The 22,252-nt window shown below is 41.2% G+C and overlaps 1 protein-coding gene and 1 long non-coding RNA gene across 5 annotated transcripts in view; both read right to left on the bottom strand.

The window, feature by feature from the left end:
- Positions 1–1,883: 1,883 nt before the first annotated feature.
- Positions 1,884–9,814, bottom strand: LOC114468850 (uncharacterized). Its single transcript, XR_003674685.1, has 3 exons — positions 9,702–9,814; positions 5,571–5,772; positions 1,884–2,377 (listed from the first exon to the last, which is right to left on the bottom strand). It is a non-coding gene; the product is annotated as an uncharacterized LOC114468850 (long non-coding RNA).
- Positions 9,815–10,719: 905 nt separating this feature from the next.
- The window catches only part of vwa11 (von Willebrand factor A domain containing 11), a 40,780-nt gene continuing 29,247 nt past the window's right edge, over positions 10,720–22,252 (bottom strand). For all 4 annotated transcript variants that reach the window (XM_028455653.1, XM_028455636.1, XM_028455644.1 and 1 more), the window contains 6 exons: positions 20,868–21,020; positions 20,678–20,770; positions 17,918–18,189; positions 15,559–15,692; positions 12,047–12,200; positions 10,720–11,573 (listed from right to left, as the gene is read on the bottom strand). In XM_028455653.1, coding sequence (XP_028311454.1) covers positions 11,184–11,573; positions 12,047–12,200; positions 15,559–15,692; positions 17,918–18,189; positions 20,678–20,770; positions 20,868–21,020 — 1,196 coding nt within the window. In that variant the 3' untranslated portion in view covers positions 10,720–11,183. The remainder of the gene's footprint in view (positions 11,574–12,046; positions 12,201–15,558; positions 15,693–17,917; positions 18,190–20,677; positions 20,771–20,867; positions 21,021–22,252) is intronic.

Genomic DNA, 22,252 nt, shown 5'->3' on the forward strand with positions numbered 1-22,252 from the left:
TTTTATTCTACATTGTCTTAATTTAGAATGATTTAGTTTGTTCATTAGAAACAAAGCAAACAGGATCCATTACCGTCTCTGTGAGTTTAATATTAGCTTTGACTAAATATCACTGATTTATTCATAACGGTCTCAGTCTGTGACGTCATGCAGGAGGAGGATCCGAGTCCATCCAGTAGATGGCGTCATCAACTACCAACTGTGCGGTGGTGACGTCAGCGTCCCGTGGTGCAAGGTTTGGTCATCATTCTGGTCGTGACTGTGTGTGTGTGTGTGATGTGTGTGTGTGTGTGGTGTGTGTGTGTGTGTGTGGTGTGTGTGTGTGGTGTGTGTGTGTGTGGTGTGTGTGACTGTGTGTGTGTGTGTGTGTGGTGTGTGTGTGTGTGGTGTGTGTGTGTGTGTGTGGTGTGTGTGTGTGTGTGTGGTGTGTGTGTGTGTGTGTGTGGTGTGTGTGTGTGTGTGGTGTGTGTGTGTGTGGTGTGTCCCTCCTACTCTTGTAATTATTGTATTAAATCTAAAATGTGTGAGTTGCTGCTATAATGATGAATGTTCCCACTGTAGGAACATTAATACAGTTTTATTATCAGAGCTTTACTGAGACTTATCCTCGGTGCTACTGACCTCTAGTGGTAGTTTAAGGTTCTGCATCTACTACTGCTTTCATAATCACTTCTTTATGTGTCAAACTCAAGGTCCGGGGACCACTTCCGGTCCTTTAAAGCAGGGGTTCTCAACCTTGGGGTCGCGAGACTCTGGGAGGGTTCACCAGATTCCTTCAAGAAACTAAGAATATTTTATTAACAATTTGATCTAATTTTTGCTTATTTTTACCCTTTTTCTGCAACTAAACCAAACTCACCATATTTTAAAGCTGATATCTGAGAAATCTATGTTTATCTAAGTGAAAAAATCCCAAACTAGTCTTTTATTATGGTCTACATTCATATATATTAATGTATATAAGCCCCTCCTTCATCCTATAGACCTCTATACACATGGAAACGATTGCAGAGTGCATCCAGCCAATAGGCTTCTACTTCCTGTTTTTGAGACTGTCAATCAAAGTGAATGTGTTACTGTGCACAGAAACAAGGCCACGCGTCACAACAGCAAACATGTAAATATGATTATGGCTCTTATTTGACCCATAGACATATATCAGTGAGACCTTGTTATGTTCCACGATGCGCATGCAGAAAAGTAGAGGCGTGGCTTCTGGTTGATTGGCAGAGGCAGTGGGAGGAAGTGAGGCCGTTGAGGGCGGGACATATCTGGATATCAGCTTTAACTTATTTTAACCACTTTTTCTTGCCATATTTTTGCTCCCTTTAATGTATTTTTGCTACATTATTCCCATTTCTGACACTTCTACATCACATTTCTGCACATTTTTTCCCACTCTCCAGACATTTTCAGCACTTATGAACCCTTTCCACCACTTTTCACCTAATGTCACATACAGTATGTCAGGGGTCACCAACCGTTCTGAAACTGTAGCTACTTCATAGTTACAGTAGAGTCTGAAGGGCTTCCAGTTAGAAAAGCATTTCTTAAATACGACATTTTCACCATTTCACCTTAATTAGAGGCTAATACAGGCTAGCAGTAACTGACAAAGGTAGGAAATAATTCCAGTGAGTTCTTTTTGTCTTCTTTTTTAATAATGTTAAGGTTTCATTTATTCAAACAACCGTTTTTCAGGAAATTTACTCTGATCTCCTGTTAACTACCAGTCTTCCTTAGAGGCGTCTGCTGATTGCTTTGATGTTTTCTTGACTTCCGTGTAATAATTCCAGCAAGTTATTTTTTATTTTATAATATATATTTATTCAGACAAATGTTTTTCACATCAAAGTTCTCATCATCCAGGCTGTTGGAGCGAGGCAGCTTCTGCAAAACAAACATCATGAAGAAGAGTTCAAAGGTCGTCAGGATGACTTTAGTTTCTACAACAAGATCAACATTAGTTCCTCAGAATTAGCCACTGGTCCACATACAGGTTTCATACACTGATCAGCTGTAACATTGTGACTCCTCCCCTCACACTTCCTCACAGTCTGTCCAAGAAAATCCTTCAGCTCCAGGATTTAGAAGGTGGAGAATCCGTTAGATTTAGATTGTTTTGTTGTTTTCTTTGGTTTCTAACAGGGAGCGTCAGATCAGAATTATCCCACGGTGACACATGTTGGGTTTATCGCACACATGACGAGATAATAAAATGTCTCAGACTTTCCATCCTGAGTCGGCCACGCTGATAGAGGAGATGATTTCTGTGTTTTCCTCTAATCCTGAGCTCTGTGGGAAAGGGAAACTGACAGTTGTCCAGCTCGTGAACCGTCCTGTGAGGCTTCTATTTGAGCTGTAAGTGGAGCTTTGTCTGCATTTGAATAAAAAACAAACACCGGTAGAAATTTAGAGTCATATCAAAGAACAGAAACTGTGTTTTTGGGGCAAAATATATAAAAAATATGCAAAGCAAGGTCTTTTTTTTCCACCTTTATTACAAATAACAGCAGGAAATCATGGAATTTCCTTTATCACTTATCACTCATTTAAATGAATGATAAGTGGAAGAAATAAACAGGAAATTTCATTCACAATGTTATTTCATTTAATTAATCACCATTACACATTTTGTCATGCTTTTTAGTCTCTTAGTTTGTCCATAAATACAGTGGTATGAAAAAGTTTGGGCACCCTTGTAAATGTTCATGATTTTCCTTTATAAATCATTGGTTGTTTGGATAACAAATTCCAGTTAAATTTATCATATAGGAGACAAACACAGTGATATTTGAGAAGTGAAATAAAGTTTATTCGATTTACAGAAAGTGTGCTAGAATTATTTAAACAGAATTAGGCATGTGCATAAGTTTAGGCACCACAAAAGAAAAAAAATACTTAATATTTTGTAGATCCTCCTTTTTCTGAAATAACAGCCTCCAAACGCTTCCTATAGCTTCCAATTAGGGTCTGGATTCTGGTGGGAGGTATTTTGGACCATTCTTCTCTGCAGATCATCTCTAGTTCAGTCAGGTTTGATGGTTTCCGAGCATGGACCGCCCGTTTTAAAGCACACCATACATTTTCAATAATATTCAGGTCTGGGGACTGAGACGGCCATTCCAGGATGTTGTACTTGTTCCTCTGCATGAATGCCTTAGTAGATTTTGAGCAGTGTTTAGGATCATTGTCTTGTTGAAAGATCCAGCCCCGGCGCAACTTCAACTTTGTCACTGATTCCTGGACATTGTTCTCCAGAATCTGCTGATATTGAGAGGAATCCATGCGCCCCTCAACTTTAACAAGATTCCCAGTGCCTGCACTGGACACACAGCCCCACAGCATGATGGAACCACCACCAAACTTTACTGTAGGTAGCAAGTGCTTTTCTTGGAATGCTGTGTTCTTTTTCCGCCATGCATAACGCCCCTGGTTATGCCCAAATAACTCTATTTTAGTTTCATCAGTCCACAGCACCTTGTTCCAAAATGAAGCTGGCTTGTCCAAATGTGCTTTAGCATACCTCAAGCGACCCCGTTTGTGGCGTGTGCAGAGAAAAGGCTTTTTCCGCATTACTCTTCCATACAGCATCTCCTTGTGTAAAGTGCGCTGAATAGTGGAACGATGCACAGTGACGCCATCTGCAGCAAGCTGATGTTGTAGGTCTTTGGAGCTGGTCTGCGGGTTGACTGTGACTGTTCTCACCATCCTGCGCCGCTGCCTTTCGGAGATCTTTCTTGGTCTTCCACTTCGGGCCTTAACTAGAACTGTGCCTGTGGTCTTCCAATTCCTCACAATGTTCCTCACAGTTGAAACTGAAAGCTTAAATCGCTGGGATAGCTTTTTGTATCCCTCCCCTAAACCATGATGTTGAATTATCTTTGTTTTCAGGTCATTTGAGAGGTGTTTTGAGGCTCCCATGTTGCCACTAATCAGAGAAGATGCAAAGAGGAAACACCTAGAATTTTCCTACTTAAATACCCTGACTCATGATTGGATTCACCTGTGTATGGAGATCAAGGATCACTGAGGTTACCAAAACAATTTTGAGTTCCAATAATTAGTGCTAAGAGTATTAAAATCAATAAGATGCAAGGGTGCCTAAACTTATGCACATGCCTAATTTTGTTTAAATAATTATAGCACACTTTCTGTAAATCATATAAACTTTATTTCACTTCTCAAATATCACTGTGTTTGTCTCCTATATGATAAATTTAACTGGAATTTGTTATCCAAACAACCAATGATTTATAAAGGAAAATCATGAACATTTACAAGGGTGCCCAAACTTTTTCATACCACTGTATATAAAAGTAGGGAAAAAATGGACAATTTCAGCCTGGCATTTAAAACTATGAAAATATTAATGATAATTATACAGAATCTGAAAAGTTATTACTGACTAAACATATATTCTGTATTTTCAAAGAACAAGTCACAGGATGTGAGGATGTGACTTATACAACGGTACGACTTATATATTAATAATTTGTCCGTCAGCACCATCTAGTGAGTAAAATGTGAATTTGTACTTATTTCCATAACCTAGACCAGGATCTCCAACCTTTACTCTACAAGGAACCATTTAACCTCATCTCACCTGGATTAAAGTCCTCCTTCTCTATGAAGACAATACAGCGTATTCAATTATATACAGTTATAATTATATAGACTAATGTTTGATTTCATTTGATTTGATATATATTGATCATGTAAATGGAAACTTAAAAACAGTTTTAAATAAAATAACATAAATTGACATCAATAAATGAAACATTATCTTTCATCTTCAAATTCTTACACATCTCAGTTTACATGAACACGATGTTATATGAAGAAGTTTTTTTTTGTATTTGAAAGGGTACAAAAAGTAACTTGAATTTGATAACACGTGATCATGTTTTCAACACATGCTAATTGATAATTTGGTGCCACACATAAAGAATGCATTTTTAACCAGCACAACACACTAAGCCTAGCCCTTTTATTTTAGCCCTATCTCTGACCCTAACCCAGGGAAAACCCTAAAATGTTTACTTTTTTCATATATGTATTTTTAAAGCTGTAATTTGCTGTGTTAAACATATTACATGAAAAAATATATATGACAAAAGTGGCACTCAAACTCATGTTAGTGGAAGGAAGAATCCTTGAGTGCGGCGCCTTAGACCACTCAGCCATCCTGGCACAGTGAAAACACAGGCACATAACGCTTATGTAGAAAAGGTCCGGAAAACGTAAATTTCCGTATCAATAGTCTCGTTTTTTGTTTTTTTCCCCCCTGGCAAGAGTTTCAAACTCCGCCTATGGTAATATAAATAATATAAACACTAATAAAACAATAAAGATCTCTGGACTAAAATGACGGGTTGGAAATATCAATAGAGTGAACGAGCTTGTTGACGTTTTTACACATCTGACCTATGACCCTGCAGGTCGTGCATCCACAGCTCCAGAGTGTGAAAAGGCTCAATGAGGAATTGGGTTGGGGGTGTCGAATAAAAGATAATACATTGATAAATGTATTATTAATGGTGTTTTTGACGTGTAAATCTGTGTTTTACCTGCACAAACACCACCTCCTCCACCAGCCTGCTGACCTCAAACATCGCCGTCTTCACCACGGTCTCCATCACCTCCGACAGCTGAGCCTGGAAGTCAACGATCAGGGATTCCAGTTCCGACATGTGTGTGTTGATTCAAACACACACTGATGTTTGTACATGTTCTTCCTGCTTTTCACTCACACATCCTCCTAACGCTCACCTGTCACAATGTTTTTTAGTTTTTTTTAACAAACTTTGTTCAGACATGAAACAGTACAATACAAAAAGTGCAACTACAACTGCCAGAAGGAAACATACAGAGGTACAGCTTCAGAGTAAAACATTAAACATAAACATTGAAGAGAACACATAAATCAAGTCTTAATGGATTTCATATTAATGGAGTGTTTGATGGTTTTAACATATTGTTTGACTTCATTTTCACAAATAGAAAGCAGTGGTTTCTGTTTGGTATAACAACACTTGTGAATGTGCCATTTAGCTAAAAGTATAATAAGGTTAATTATATAAAATTGTTTCTTTCTCATAGATGGATATTCAAAATGACCAAACAATACATGTTCAAAACGTAAGTCACGTGTGTAACTATGGTTCTATGAATCCCTTCTGACCGCCAGAGGCGGTGCTTCCAGCACTGAATGATCATTCTTGAGCCTGCGCAGGTCGAGAAATTAATAACAACAGTCACCTGTGACCTCTGGTGACCCACGTGAGTCTATAAAGTCACGTAAATAAGTAAGTAATTTATTTATAAAGCGCTTTTCACAGATAAAATCACAAAGTGCTGAACAGAGCTGTGGAGAAATTAATACAAGTACAACATCATAAAAGCACAATAAAACATGGGCGCATAAACATCATAACAACAGCATCATAAATGGATAATAATAATTTAAATCCAGTAACTAAAAGCTTTACTGTAAAGTGTAGTCTTCAACAGTTTTTAAAAGTGACCACATAGTTGAGCTCCCTGAGAGACTGGTGTAGGTTATTCCAGAGTCTGGGGGCCACAGCCTGGAACCCCAGGTCTCCTCTTGTTTTAAATTTAGTTTTTGGGGTCTTTAGGAGACCCTGGTCTGAAGACCGAAGGCTTCGCCCTGAAGTGTAGGGGTACAACAAGTCTGACATATATTGAGGGGTCTGACCATGTAACGCTCGAAACGTAAGAACTAATATTTTAAAGTTTATTCTAAACTTAACTAGAAGCCAATGCAGAGTAGAAAGAATGGTGGTGATGTGGGATGTTCTAGAAGCACCAGTTAAAAGTCTGACAGCAGCGTCTGAACGATCTGGAGTCTGTTTAGGGTCGACTTATTAAAACATGTAAAAACACAATTACAATAGTCCTCACTTTAGAGATATTTCTCAGGTGATAAAAACAGTGTTTAGTCAGTAGATGACAGTGACCCTCCAAAGACATTAACTGATCAAACACAAGGTTTCTGAGGCTGGTTTTAACAGATGAGCCCAGATCACCAAGAGACTTTAATCAGAGGATCTTTTTATCACGAGAGATGATCAGAGTTTATGTTTTGTTTGAATTTATCAGGAGATCATTTGATGACAACCAGTTAAAAAGTGAAACTCAGTCATTAAAGGAGCAGTACAACTGGATATCGTCAGCATAAAAATGATAAGACACATTTTTAAAACCACAGATCAACCGACCAAGAGGCATCAGATACAATAAAAACAAAACAGGAACCAGAACAGAGCCCTGGGCTACTCCACATGACAGGTTGGACACATTAGACATTACATCATTAATAGCCACATTAAAAGTTCCAGCAGGTAGGCAGTTACTGACGCCAAGTGAGGAGGAAGTCTGGATGTTTGATCCTCAGAGTTGAAGCCCAGACATACCTCATGAACAATTTAGGTCAATAAGTGCCTGACGGTCGTATACTATCAGCGCAGTGATGTTTTGGCACAGAATACCGATCAGTGTGGCTACAAACAAAAGTTCCAGCAGAGCGGGCAGATGGCAGCCGGTACGTGCTGGCGCCATCTTGTCACCTGTGTCACACGTGATACCGGAAAGCCAGTCCCACAATCTTCTCGCGTAAAAAGAGTGGATTCCGAGGGACTGAACGCTCTGGCGATCATTCGGGATTCATAGAACCATAGTTACATACGTAACGGTGTTGACGGAGGACGTCCTCCAATGGATGTGGAGTGGCCACGTTCACCCTGTAGAACCTGGCGAAGGGGTTCAAAGACGTCCATGAAGACGCTGCACAAATAGTCTCCAGCGGAACACCAGCCTTTGCATCCCAGGAAGTGGAGACGCTCCAGGTGAATGGCACCTCACACCTGTAGGCAGTCGCCAACCACACCGGGTATAAGCCTCAGGAATAATATTGACGACCCAGTGTGACAGACGCTGCTTAGACGGTCGACAGCCCACACGGGGTCCCGCAAATCACACAAACAGTTGATCAGACTTACGTACTGCCACGGTCGCTTGCAAGTAAGCAGCCTGCGAGTGGACGGGGCAGAGATGCTTGGAGTCAGAGTCGAAACAAGCAAGTTGTAAGGGCCCGACAGGAGTCGTAGAGGGCACTTTGAGGATAAAAGATGGATTAGGCCGGAGAGTAACCCCCGAACCACCAAGGATGACTGCTTCATCAACCTCCACCAGTATAAAGAAGGATTTACAGAAAGACTTTGTCTGATTGAGGGTTCAATTCCTTCTATCTTTGGAGACGATGAACAGAGCACTTCGGTAAGCTGTAAATAACGCTAAAAAGTGTGATGATAAGACGTCCCTGTCATTGTTTTGTTAGCATTAGCAGTTGCACCGTCTTCATATGTTAGCGCTGTGTGCTCGTTTTAGATCCTTGATGATATGGCCTACGTGATTTAATTTAAGTCTAAAGTTTTCATTAGTCATTTCATTTTGACGTTTTTGTCTCCGTAAAGACTGTAATAAAATGCGTTTCGTGACTTTAGCTTGGCGCTAGCGTTAGCTCGGTGCTTGTGTTAGCTCACTTGTTAGGGTTCTGCAGGTTCATCATCTTCATTTTCATCTCGCTCCGCTGGGTCTGACTCTGGCTGGAACATGTAAGGCTGGATGGACAAGTCTAACGTTGTTGACATTTTGTAAATAACCTCTGAATAAAAAGTTTATGCTCCGCTACATAGCTGTATCTCTTCTATCAAACTACAAAAATGGCCGAGCAGGGTGGAGTTGAACCGAGTGTCACCTGAAGAGGGGGCGGGGTATGGAGTGTCTCATTTGCATTTAAAGAGACAGCACCAAAACGAGTTGCTCAAAACGGATGACGCGTGTTATTATATTTATCCCATAACTTCCTGAGTGGTCTTTCTGGATGTTTGTGAGAGTAAATAATCCTGTCGTGTGGTTCCACAGGATTCTATTATTGAAACGTGAATCCTGTCTTTCCATCTTTCCATCAGACACCGAAGAAATGACATTTTCTTCAAATAATAAATATCCCATTTTCACAGGTTTCCTCCAACAAGAGCTCTGATGTTCTCCACTGATTCAGCAGTAGAAAAGATTATCACTGAAATATTACACAAACACAAAAACTTATCATCACATCCAGGGTTTAACGTCAATAATTGTCTAAAAGTGCTGCCACACAGGGATCATCAGATACAAGTATGAAATATGAAATGTACGACATTGGAACAATTAAAGAAGTGCTTTATAAACTAAACCTTTTGGTAACGCCTGAAACAACCTCCTGCTAGTTTTACATATCAGCTCATTCACCCAATCACTCTCACATTCACACACCAGTGGGACAGGACTGCCATGCAAGGCACTAGTCGACCACTGGGAGCAACTTAGGGTTCAGTGTCTTGCCCAAGGACACTTTGACACAGTCAGGTACTGGGATCGAACCCCCAACCTCTCGATCAGAAGACAACCCACTACCACCTGAGCCACGGTCATTTTTTTTAGTTTGCAGCCATAACTACATAGGAGCATACCGCCACCTACTGTATGATAGTATGCTAACATGAACTCTATATCTACTTTATTTCATTCGTAGCTCATGAGTGGACCAGAACTAAGAGGACCAACCTACCTTCAAATTAAAAATACAAATAAAAAAAATAAAGCAAACTTCCTCCTGTTGTTGTTTTCATACTCACTGAGGCAGAAGAAGAAGGAGGTGAGCTCCAGCATTAGCGCCATATTTACAGCTACAAACACACACTGTTGATCCCTGAACAGCTGAGCAGCGAGCGATCAGAGCTGTTTAGAGAGTGACGACTACGGAAGTTCCAAATGCTTGACCGTCACGTGATTCACGTAGACTCAAATAGTTCCCGGAAGTTAGAGGCGGGCAATTCTTTGAAGGTAGATATGTTGCAAAATGTGAGAGTTTGTAGAATGTGATGTGAGCTCGTGTATAAAAAATACACACACGTGAAATAAATTTAATGTCACAAATGATGGAAAAAAAATGTATACACTATTTACACATAAAATTACAGCTGCAAACTTGTAATCTAACATTTATTCACGTTTTTTAATTACTTGCGTAAATGATCGTTTACAACCACAACTCTGCGGTTATAACTTCTCCAATCTACCGCTACAGAAAGTTAAACAAACTACTTTTCTCGTGTGAATCTGAGCTGCTTGAGTTTTGCAACACGTTTGTGTGTGTGTGTATAACTGTATTTCTATACTTTCACTTTGTGGATCTAGTTCAAATAAAATGCTGTAAAAATGTTCAAACATGATCAAAAACGAATTCTAGAAAAAATGTCTTTGGGGGTCGCCAAAAAATCTTGATATCATAATAGGGTCACGATCCAAAAAGGTTGTGAACCACTGCACTAAATACAGTTTATTTCCACTTATTTACAAAACGAGATTCTTTATATGTGTGTGTTATCACTCATTCATTCCATCATTATGATTTATAGATGATTTAAATAGTTTTATAAGCAAAATGTTGTCGACAGACAAAGAGGGAACTTGGATTCAGAAATAACAGAAAGCAGGACTATTGCCTTAAAATGTTTGAGAACCACTGCTTTAGAAGAACATGTTGACCAATGAATGATGCACCATAGAGATGTTCACTCTGCGTGAACACACCTCTGATAAAGTGATTCAGTTGCTCTTGTTTTGGAGGGTCAATGAAAGAACAGAGTCTGGTTGTTTACTATTATATTCTTTATTCATATATCACATATGTGTCAAACTCATGGTCCAGGGGTCAAATCCGGCCCGTTGGAGCATCCAGTTTGGCTCGTAGGAAAACGTAAAAATCACAGAGAAAACATGAATCATTGTGTAAATGAAATGAGTCATTTTAATGTTCAACTGTTGAAAAAAAACTAAATCTTACAAAATCCTTAAATGTTCCTGAAATGATAACATATTTCCCTTAATTAAATAAAAATTGGTCACAAATCAAGGAAATGTAAAGTCCTGTTGGGACTGATATCTGTCACTTATTGCTTGGATATTGTCGTTTTCTTATTTTATTTGTACTTTATGTATACGTACAATTGTAAATGAGGAACAATAATGTTGAAATCACTTGTTTTCCAGCATAAAATCTGTGGCCCACTGGAGGTCAAGCTGAATGTGAAACAACAAATATGTGCTAGCAGCTGCTAACAGTGAAGCGTTGCCATGAAGGCTGAGAGGATGAGGGCGACCCACAGAGACAGGCCGGGCGTCAGGGCGGTGCTGACGCCAGCCGAGCGTTGGATGGAGTGAAAGCACCGGCCCACGTTTCCCACCTGGTCCACGGCCACCAGCTCTAGCGTGTGTGAGCAGCACGACGCGTTGTAGGCGGCGTGCACGCTGGGGGCGCTCAGAGCGCTCAGAGACAGAGAGCCGTTGCCCTGACGCAGAGACACGCTCTCCACGCCCGTCCCATTAGCGTCAGTGATGTTAGCCCACAGCTCCCAGTGGAAGGGCTCGCACTGGGACACCTCTGAGGGACAATCCTGGGCCGCCACCCTCACCACGTTACATAGCGGGGGGGCAAAGTCTGTGATCTGACAAACACATTACAGAATAAACAGCTGTTAGCACCTCACTTTAAAGGAATAAACAACACAAGTTTGACTTTAGTGCATATAAGTGGATATATAGACGTGTATTAGGGCTGTAAAGGCTTTACTTCTGTATTAGGAGTGGAAATCAGACCTGGAACACATGCAGCCCTCATTCTGACTCTGTGTATCCCCCAAGACAAACACACAAAACAAACTACACAAAATATCACAAATATACACAAAAGAATAACAAAATAACAGGAACATATAAAACCACAACAGAAATACATAAATTCAGCCAAAAAAGGACAAAATGACAACAAAAATACACAAAAAAATAAAACAACATAAATACACAACAATGACTCAAAGACACAGAAAAAGACACACACTGTGATTGGTCATTATTCTAATGATGACATGTTTGTGGCTGTGCTGTGATAAAAGCTGTTAGTATATCTATAGATGTGAACCTTGGTGATCACAGAGAGCCTCAGGATGGCGTAGTTAGAGTCCGAGCCTTTGGCTGCTTCCATGGTGACGGTGACGTCGGTGCCAGACGGCGTGCTAGCAGGCGGCGTGATGGTCATTGTAGCGTTAGCATATTGTCCAGTGGTCAGAGTCAGTCTGTGGGACACACACACACACACACACACATATATACAGTATATATAGTTAATAGGGATGGACAATAATAAACAGATGGGATGATAACGATTGCAGTTTACCAATCCGACCATTAGCCTCAGCCCGTCGCTAAGCTAAGCTAACCTAAACAACATGGCATTACACACACACACACACACCTGTTATTGTTCATGATGAGATGAGCTCTGCTGCCCTCTAGTGTTTAGCTTGAACAGGCACGTTAAATAGATTCTCCACTTTTACAAGTGTGAAATGTCTTTATTAGTAGATTTATGTCTAATAAAACACATTATTATGCACCATATTCATTTCATAAAAATGGAACTACTTTACAATTTTAGAGCCTGTGTTCCTCCATCTTGAAATCAAATGGTTTATGATGTCACATGGCCCCACTGCCTGTAAACAACCCATTGTTTTCTATTGGCCCTGAATTACTGTCAGCTGGAAAATACAATGAATTTGCTGTATATGTCAATGAAAAAATACAATCAATAAGGTCAAACATCAGAACAAAGCAGCAAAATAACAAAAAGCTTGAACAGCTTCAACCACTGAGGGAGGAGTCAACTACAATGTTAGAGTTTATTACAGTGAACCCAAAAACAATAGAGGAAACTGTTCAGCATCTGAATCATCAACGTGTTGCCTTGACACAAAACCCTCAAACTTCTTTAAAACTGTTGTAAAGTCAATTATCACTGATTAGTGTCAGATAATGAACTGATCATTCCAATCAGGCACCGTACCAAAGAGAACACTGGATGCCTCTATACTGGCTAACTATAGACCAATCAGAATCTTTCATTCATGGCCAAGATCATTGAGAAGGTGGTCTTCAACCAACTGAGTCAATTCTTAACATTCAACAAAATATTTTATAAATTTCAGTCAGGTTTTGGTTCTCATCACAGCACAGAAACTGATCTGATCAAAGTGATCAATGACATAAGGTTGAACACTGATTCAGGAAAAGTATCTGTTCTCATTCTATTGGATCTAAGTCTGCATTTGACACTGTAGATCATACAATTTTGTTACACAGATTGTAAACATGGGTTGGACTAAATGTTAAAGTAATGGTTACATTGTAAACTTTGAATCTGACAGATTACCAATGTCCTGTGGGGTTCCTCAGGGATCTGTTCTTGGACCTCTTCTGTTTAGCCTTTATATGCTTCCTTTAGGACACATTTTACACAACTGTAAGGTTGATTATCAGAGCTACGCAGATGACACACAACTATATCTATCACTGAACCCAGATGATTATGGTCCCATTGAGGTGTTGTGTGACTGTTTAGAAAAAGTAAACTGATGGATGAGTGAAAACTTCCTTCAACTAAACCATGACAAGATGGAGGTGATTGTCTTTGGTAACAAGGAAAAGAGGACTGCTGTCAGCAAGTATCTGAGTCTGGATCTTTAGAAGATAAAGACCAAGTCAAAAACCTTGGTGTTCTGATTGACTCAGATCTGACATTCAGCATCAGATCAAATCTATCACAAAAACATCTTCTACCACCTAAAGAACATCTCCAGAGTGAAAGGTTTAATGACTCAGAAAGATCAGGAGAAACTGGTCCATGCTTTTATCTCCAGCAGACTGGACTATTGTAATGGTCTTCATCAAACATCTACAGCTGGTTCAGAACGCTGCAGCTCAGGTCTGAACCAGAACAAAGAGGTCAGAACACATTAGTCCAGTTTTAAAGCCTTTACACTGGCTCCCAGTCAGCCTCAGAGGAGACTGTAAAGTTCTGCTGCTGGTTATAAATGTGTGAATGGGTTTGGTCCAGAATACATCAGTGACATGTTAGTCAGGTATGAACCCAGCAGGTCTCTGAGATCTATGGACACAGGTCAGATAGTGGAGCCCAGAGCTCACAGTAACCATGGTGATGCTGTGTTTAGTTGTTATGCTGCAAAGAAGTGGAACAAACTGCAGCAGAGCTGAAGTCAGCATCACATGTGAACATTTTTAAATCAAAGTTAAAGGAACTTTTTTTCTCTACTGCGTATGATTGAGTTATTGATATAATGTGTTTGTTGATGATTTTAAATGATTTTACTGATTATTTTTAAATGTTCTTTGATTTTAAGCTGTTGAATATTTTCTGTTGCACTGTTTGATCATGTAAAGCACACTGAGTTGCCTTGTGTATGAAATACGCTATACAAATAAATTTGTCTTGCCTATTGGAGTGAAGCATTCAGCCTGATTTTTAAATCATTTAGCAGCTTTTTCTAGTCAAAATGACAACTTGTGCTCATTTCAGTTGCTTCACATAATCAGGAAAAGTTACAATGTTGATGTAAACCTCTTGTTTACTCATCATCACTAATTCCTCTCTCTAACACTCCCTCTATGTCTGCTTCTTCCCTTGTGTGTTTGCTCCTGTACTCCTTCTGGCTTTTGTCTTGCAGGTCCGTGGGATCCTCAGTGTGGAGTTACAGAGTCTCAACAACTCTGTCTCCACCCTTTCCTCTGCACACACCCAACACAGCATAACGTGGATGGCTGTTCATCATAGGAATGGGATCCACACAAGGTTCCTGCTGCTTAACAGAAGGTTTTCCTTGCCGCCATGATGAATTCATGTTGGGTGTGGGATACATATGTATGTGTATATACGTATATATGCATATGTGTGTATCCATAAAATGAAGAGTCCGTCCTTAAGACTGCTCTACTGTAAAGTGTCTTGAGATACCATTGGTTATGATTTGGCGCTATACAAATAAAAGATTGATTGATTGATTGTTTACAGAAAAAATCCATGACAACTGGAGGCAACAGTTCCAAATCTGAGGTTTGGTAGTAGACATGAAGCAGAGAAGAAGAGTTCTCCTAGGGGACCTTTACTCTCCCTTAAACAGTGTGTTGACACGCTCTGGTGGGTGAAGTTTGAGAGTAAATCACAGACTGCTGAAGAAGCTTACAGGGGGCCCAAAATAGTAACAGACAAAAAAAGAAGTAGAAAAAGAACAGGAATGGACAAAACAAAAATATCGTAAATAAAAATAAAAATAAAAAAAGATAAACATATAATTGAAGAAAGTGTTCTACTATTTTGTTTTCCTTTCTTCCACAACTGGATCTGTTTTTTAATATATACAGTGGCCCTAATCCTCTTCATATTAACAGAACATTCATTATAATTTGGTTAATTTAAGACAAAAATAATGAACTTTATTGTAAAAGCTTAATTTCAAGTGTAACAGTAAGTTTATTATTGGAACTTTTTTCCATGTGTTACCTGCTGCAGCTATTATGTGTGTGTGTGTGTGTGTGTGTGTGTGTGCGTGCGTGCGTGTGTGTGTGTGTCAAACTCACGAATTGGGATAGGTCATGGTAAAATTCTTGTCGTTTTTAATGTCGATGGTGTATGAGCCTCCTGAGCTCTGAGTCATTACACTGAAGAGGAGAGACAAAGGTTTCCCAGGCTCCACACTACTGTCCACGGTAGCCTGAGGAGTCAATACACAACAACAACAACACAATCATCTCACAACAGCCTGAGGGGCCTGTACTACGCAGATAGATTTCCTCATATCACGCTAACTTCTGGGATTTAATCAGTGTGTGCTGGACTACCAAACGAGCTAACGCCTCATGGAGCTAAATCACCATGGTAACTTAGGCTAAATCACCATGGTAACTTAAGCTAAACAACTAACCTGGTAGGGACCAGGTTTTGTTCTGGTTAGGATCTAAGCGAATACTAAAGCTCCGCCTCTTGACCAATCAGATCGCTTAGAAAACAAACTGTCCAATTAAAGGAGGATCTTTGTGAACACGTCTGTGTAGATCTGATGTGACTCTGACAGGAGAGAGAATATTTATCCTTTATTTACCATCACATCCTATAGGAAACATAGATTTATATCTGATGGACTGACCTACATTAGTCACATGATAAAACCTGTGTGTGTCAGACGCTTTCACACCGATAAATTAATTAATTAATTCATATATTCTGTGGTGATGCTGAGAGCCTCAGTCCTGTAGATAATATAAATATAAATATATTCCACCTTATGATGTAGACTGATCTGAGAAAGTGATCACAGTGTCTGTTTATTCTACGTTTATAATCTCACTAATTTAATCATTAACACTCATCAATTCCTGCATTAATTACTTTCTGATTTTACTGCAGCAACAGTGTTGTTTTAGGTCTGAATTATGGATTTTAAAGGGGTGGTATATTGTGAAAAATTCACACATTTGACAAAGTTTTGTTTTCTCCCTCTCTTGTTATTCCACATTTTGTAAAAAAATCAGCTCCAAACAGGACAGTTTGATTTTTCTCGCTACTCAACGTCACTTAGTGGAAACTCCTCCCCCTGACAATCCTGGCTCCTCCTACCCTATAAGAATGTGAGCTCCTCCCTCTCAGACTACCTCACAGCTAAAACAACAACATTGTGGTTTAATATAAAATATATATTATACTTTGTCGTATATGAAAAGCTACATAGGGGAGTGGTGGCCTAGTGGTTAAGGACGCTGGGCTTGTAATCGGAGGGTTGCTGGTTCAAGCCTCACCTGGGCCGTCACTGTGGGATGTTGAGCAAGTCCCTTAACCCCAAACTGTGCCACATAATGGCTGCCCACTGCTCCTCAGGGATGGGTTAAATGCAGAGGATAAATTCCATTAATGTAATAACATTACATGGCCAATTAAAGGCGAAAGCCCCGATTTTAATCTTTAATCTTTAATACACAAAATGTGTTCTCTGCATTTAACCCCTCCCTGAGGAGCAGTGGTCAGCAATGGAGCAGTTCCATTTTTAGTAGCTGTTATATCGCCTCGTATCACCTTTGACATGATCTGACGTGTTTGTGACACGATGCGACGCAGCGGTTGAACAAAACAACTGATTATCACCTTAAATGCACTATTCCTGTCGTTAATGCAGACAGTGACTCAGCAGTTTAACACTCCGGTGAGTGTTTCAAGCAGCTGAATGACTCCGCTGCTGCTGCTGTGATAAACACACAGCCTGAAGCGCTGAAACAGACTCACAATCACAATAGCCTTTTAAATATCCATGTGTTTTACTGTAATGTGTAGTTTTTTGGCTGAAAACAATAACAACAGTGGGTGGATAACAAAAAGAAAACCACTATGGTGATCAACTGATCTCCCTCACAAAAGCAAGACATTAAGTCAGTGTCTACAGACACGCCCACTCATGAATATGCATAAGTACTACTACTACTAAGGTAGTCTTTTCAGAAGCTAAAACTCCAGAAAACAGGCAGGTTTGGGAAATTAAACCTCAAATACTAAGTTGTTGGGGTTCTTATAACAAATGATGATGGGTGAAAAATAGAATTGCACTGGACCTTTAATTCTTCATGTTTTTAAAGAATTATTCCCCAATAGTGACGTAAGTTGCTCTCTAGTTTCACTGATTGTGATTGGTCTGATGCTGTTAACTCCTCCTTAACTGAGTGAGTTGTAATCTAAATTTGTATGACAGCTTCTGTCTGATGGAGAACGTTTGGTTAGGTGAAGCTAACGGAGATAAATCCAGGATATAATTATCTAGCTTCATAGTACAGGCCTGAGGAGCAGAAATACACAACAACAACACAATCATAATCTCACAACAGCCTGAGGAGCAGATATTTTGTGAACAATAATGAATGAATAACTGTATAATAATAAGTGTGAGTGAGGGACCTTGATGTTGACTTTGGACACAGACATCTGCGTGGTGGACTGTCGGAGGAAGGTACTCTTTGACTCTTTGTCCGTCCCCCTCAGAAACACCACAAACTCTCCCTCTGGGACGGAGTCCACGGTGAGCAGGAAGTCTCCGTTACCCAGAGCGCTCAGAGAGCTGTTGGTCGTCTGCTCAGGCCCCGACACCAGCACTAGCCCCGCCTCCACCACCTCCAGTGAGGACGGCCCCTTCCTGCCCATCACCGTCAGCATCAGCATGGCTGGCGCTCCTGCACACACGCACACGTGCACACACACACACACACAGAGCAAATATGAGTGACAAATACACAAAGATGTTCCCTAAAACACACAAACTGACAGAAAAATACACAAATATGACTCCAAAAACATATTTGCAAAATACTTCTAAATCACACAATCACATTAAACAACAATATAAATAGAGAATTTGTTCATATTTTTTGTTTTGCGTTCTATTTCATAATATTTAGTGAGATGTCTCACTATGGGATGTTGCCTCTGCTACATTCCTCAGAATACTTGACTTGACTTTGCCAATCCTGATTGGTCGGTGAAGCCCATCAGTCCGATGGAAGAACCTCCCACCTCCTTTTAGAGGAGGAGACAAACAGGTGTGCCTCATTCTTAAACCTCTTCTCCTCTCAGCTACCTCGCATATTTTTGGCTCTGACCAGTTTAACTGTTCCCAGGTGGGATTTCCTTCTTTTCCTACCAACGAAGACCACACCAGGTCAAAAGGAAAGGTTTAACAGCTCTTACCTCGCTCTGCGTGGTGCAGTGCTGTCCTTCACTGCCGCAAGGCGTGAAGCTCCAAGCTCCGGCTGCTCTCCTGCCTGCATCAGCAGCCATGGAAGACAAGGCTCCTCTGACCGAGGGAACGGGATGCGTCATGGCTTGTCTTTGTCCATGCGGTAAAAAAAATATCCAGCAAGGACAGACATGAGACCTGCTCCGGGTGCCTGGGCGTCGAGCACGCCCGGATGGCCATCAAATCTCCAGGAGAGGCCAAAAGATGCAACACCCATCGTTCCTGAGGGGATTTTCGGCTCAGCCCTATCTTCCATGCAGCGGTGCTGCGAAGCGAAGAAGAGGGAGGAGGAGGCTCTGCGCCTGTGCCTCCCTAGGAATCCTCCGCTCACGTCTCCGCCTGTGTGTCAGAGAATGGCCCCACAGCTTCCTCTCCAGGGTCCGCTGGTCAAGACACAGAGACTCGCCGCCCACCTCCGTAAACTCAGCGGGGCACGCCTGCCTGGCCCGGGAAATCCTCGGCCGCAGCTGCCATCTTGCCGCTCTTGGGTTCTCTGACTGCAAGCACATCCCGGGGATTATGAATGTGAGCGTGGACCTGCTTTTCAGAGGTGCACCAATTTACGAGGAATGGATGTTGCACCCTGACATGGTGTGACAGTTACGGGCCCATTACGGACACGCCGAGGTGGACCTGTACGCGGGAGAGGAAAACGCGCAGTGTAAAATGTTTTTTTCTCCCTGCTCAGCACAGGTGTTCCCCTCGGAATAGATGCACTACTACACGCTTGGCCGTGCATGCTTCTCTGCGCTATTCCCCCGCTTGCTCTGATTCCACCCACTCTGCACAGGGTGAGGGAATACGGCCATTCTGTTATCCTGGTGGCTCCCCACTGGCCGACTATTCACTGGTTGGTGGAGTTTTACCAGCTGCTCTGTGCTCCCCCCTGGCAGCTCCCACTGCGCAGGGATCTGCTGTCGCAGGCGGGAGGCACGGTTTTCCATCCACGCCCAGAGAGTCTGGTGCTGTGAGCCTGGCCCCTGAGTGGCGCAATCTGTCAACTGTAGGGTTATCACAGGACGTGATCTCTACAGAGCTCGGGCCTCCTCCACTAGATCTCTTTAAGACTCTAAGTGGAAGGTGTTTGAGTACTGATGTCTCCAGGGAGGCCAGATTCCTTTTCAGTGCCCGGTGGGTGTGATTTTGTCATTCCTGCAGGGCCTGATTGACAAGCGCAAAGCCTTTTCCACTGTGAAGGTGTATTTGGCGGCGATCGCCACCTGTCATGTGGGCTTTGCAAACAAACCGGCGAGTCAGCATCTACTGATATGCAGGTTTATGAAGGGTGCGCGAAGATTCCCCCCCTGTGTCTGTTCGTAACCCCGGTTCTATGAATAATATGAGTGAGATGTCTCACCAGACTGCCCTTCTTTCTCGAACGAGGAGAAGAGGTTTGCTTACTAAGAATAACATCCACCTGTTCGTCCCCTCCTCTTATAGGAGGTGGGAGGTTCTCCCATCGAACTGATGCGCTTCACCGGCCAATCAGGATTGGCAAAATAAATAGGTATGAAAAAGGTATTCTTAGGAACGTAGCAGAGGCAACATCCCATAGTGGGACATCTCACTCATATTACTCATAGAAATGGGGTTACGAAAGTAAGAAAGTTTTTTGTTGTAGTTTTTGTCTATTTCTGCTGTCGGTATTGTGTCGTTATATAGTTTTTTTTGGTTATCGAACAATTTTTGTTGTTGTTTTGCAAGGTTTAGGAGTCATCTTGTGTAGTATTTGTAATCCTTTTTTAATGTATTAATGTTGTTTTGTGTCCATTTGGTGTTTGGTAAAGATGTTTTGAAACTATTTTTTTTATTTTTTTTGTTGTCAGTTTGTGTATTTTAGTAGTTTTTTGTGATTTTGTGTAATGTTTATTAAACTTGCTTCATCTTCTGTTCTTTGTTCTGTGTGTGTGTGTGTGTGTGTGTACCTGCGGGCGGCCTCCCGGTCACTACGGCATACCCAGGGTGAGCTCCTCCAAAGCTCTCCACGAAGTCGTAGATGAAGCTGATACTGCTCTGACCTAGAAGAAGAAGCTCCTCCCATCAGTGACCACCTCCTTCCTGTCACCGGTGTTGCACAGAAACGTGTGACTCAGCATAGGTGGTGATGTTCCTGACCTGTGACCTTCAGCGTATACGGCTGGGTGGTGGTGATGGAGATCCTCCAGCTTCCTGTCTGCTTGTCTGAGTGGATGCGGATCCTGCGTAGGTTTCCCACGGCGTGGATGGTTCCCAGTTTTCCACTGGTTTCACTGGAGCTCTGGGTGACACCTGCCAATGACCAAGATGTTAGGGTGTTAGGGCGTCAGGATTTTAAGATGTTAGGATGCTAAGCTGTTAGGACGTTAGGACGTTAGGATGCTAGGGCGTTAGGACATTAGGATGCAAGGGCGTTAGGACGTTAGGATGCTTGGGCATTAGGGCGTTAGGACTTTAGGATGCTAGGGCATTAGGACGTTAGGATGCTAGGGCGTTAGGACGTGAGGATGCTAGGGCGTTAGGATGTTAGTATGTGAGGGCGTTAGGATGTTAGGGCATTAGGACGTTAGGGCGTTCGAACGTTAGGATGTTAGGGCGTTAGGACGTTAGGATGAGAGGGCGTTAGGACGTTAGGGCATTAGGGCGTTGGCAGCGGTGGAAAGTAACAAATTACATTTACTCTCGGTACTGTAATTGAGTAGGTTTTTTGTGTACTTCTACTTTTTTGAGCACTTTCTTAAACCTGTAGTTTTACTTTTATACTTCAGTAATTTTTGTTTCAAGAAACAATACTTTGTTATAGCCATAGATATAATATACTGTGGTGTAATTGTTTAACATTTGTGCTATTGAACGTACCCTCGAGCTGTTGTTAGGATCAGCCAATAGGATGTGCATATATCTATGTCTATGGCCTGCTCTGTTGATTCACGTTACCGCATCGCGACAAAGCGAGAGCACAAAATTTAGACGGAGAGCAGGAAGTGAAGCTTAAGAATCTGACATCTGAAATCATCAAAATGTCCATATTTTGTGTAGTTTACGGATGCTCCAATCGTTCTAACCGAGAAAAGGAAAATAGATTTTATAGAGAAGATTGTTGTTCACAAAGGTGAGAATGTAAAAATTTCACAGAACAATGCCGTAAAAAGTGGATTTTAAACCTACGTCTGTGGTCAGGAGGAACAGAGTCTGTTAGCGTAGCGAGCTAACTTTGTTTTTGTGGCTGTGTTTATAAAGCATTAGGTTGTCGTTAAATGCTCATTTACTATTATTTACCTTCTTTCTTTCACTCCTTCTTTCACACTGTGCACATTGTAGGAGGATGAGTTATTATTAATGGGTTATATAACTAAGAATATTAATTATGATTATTAATATTACTTCAAATTTTGCGGGGTGCCACTCCTTTTAACAGGAGAAATATGTCTACGTTTTTAGACTAAACTCATCAATGTGAAACCAGGGGAAAGTGAATTCTAACAGCAACATCTACACCATCATCACAGCTGTAATGAATCAGA

This window comes from Gouania willdenowi, chromosome 1, assembly GCF_900634775.1.
Source record: "Gouania willdenowi chromosome 1, fGouWil2.1, whole genome shotgun sequence".
Taxonomy (NCBI): Eukaryota; Metazoa; Chordata; class Actinopteri; order Blenniiformes; family Gobiesocidae; genus Gouania; species Gouania willdenowi.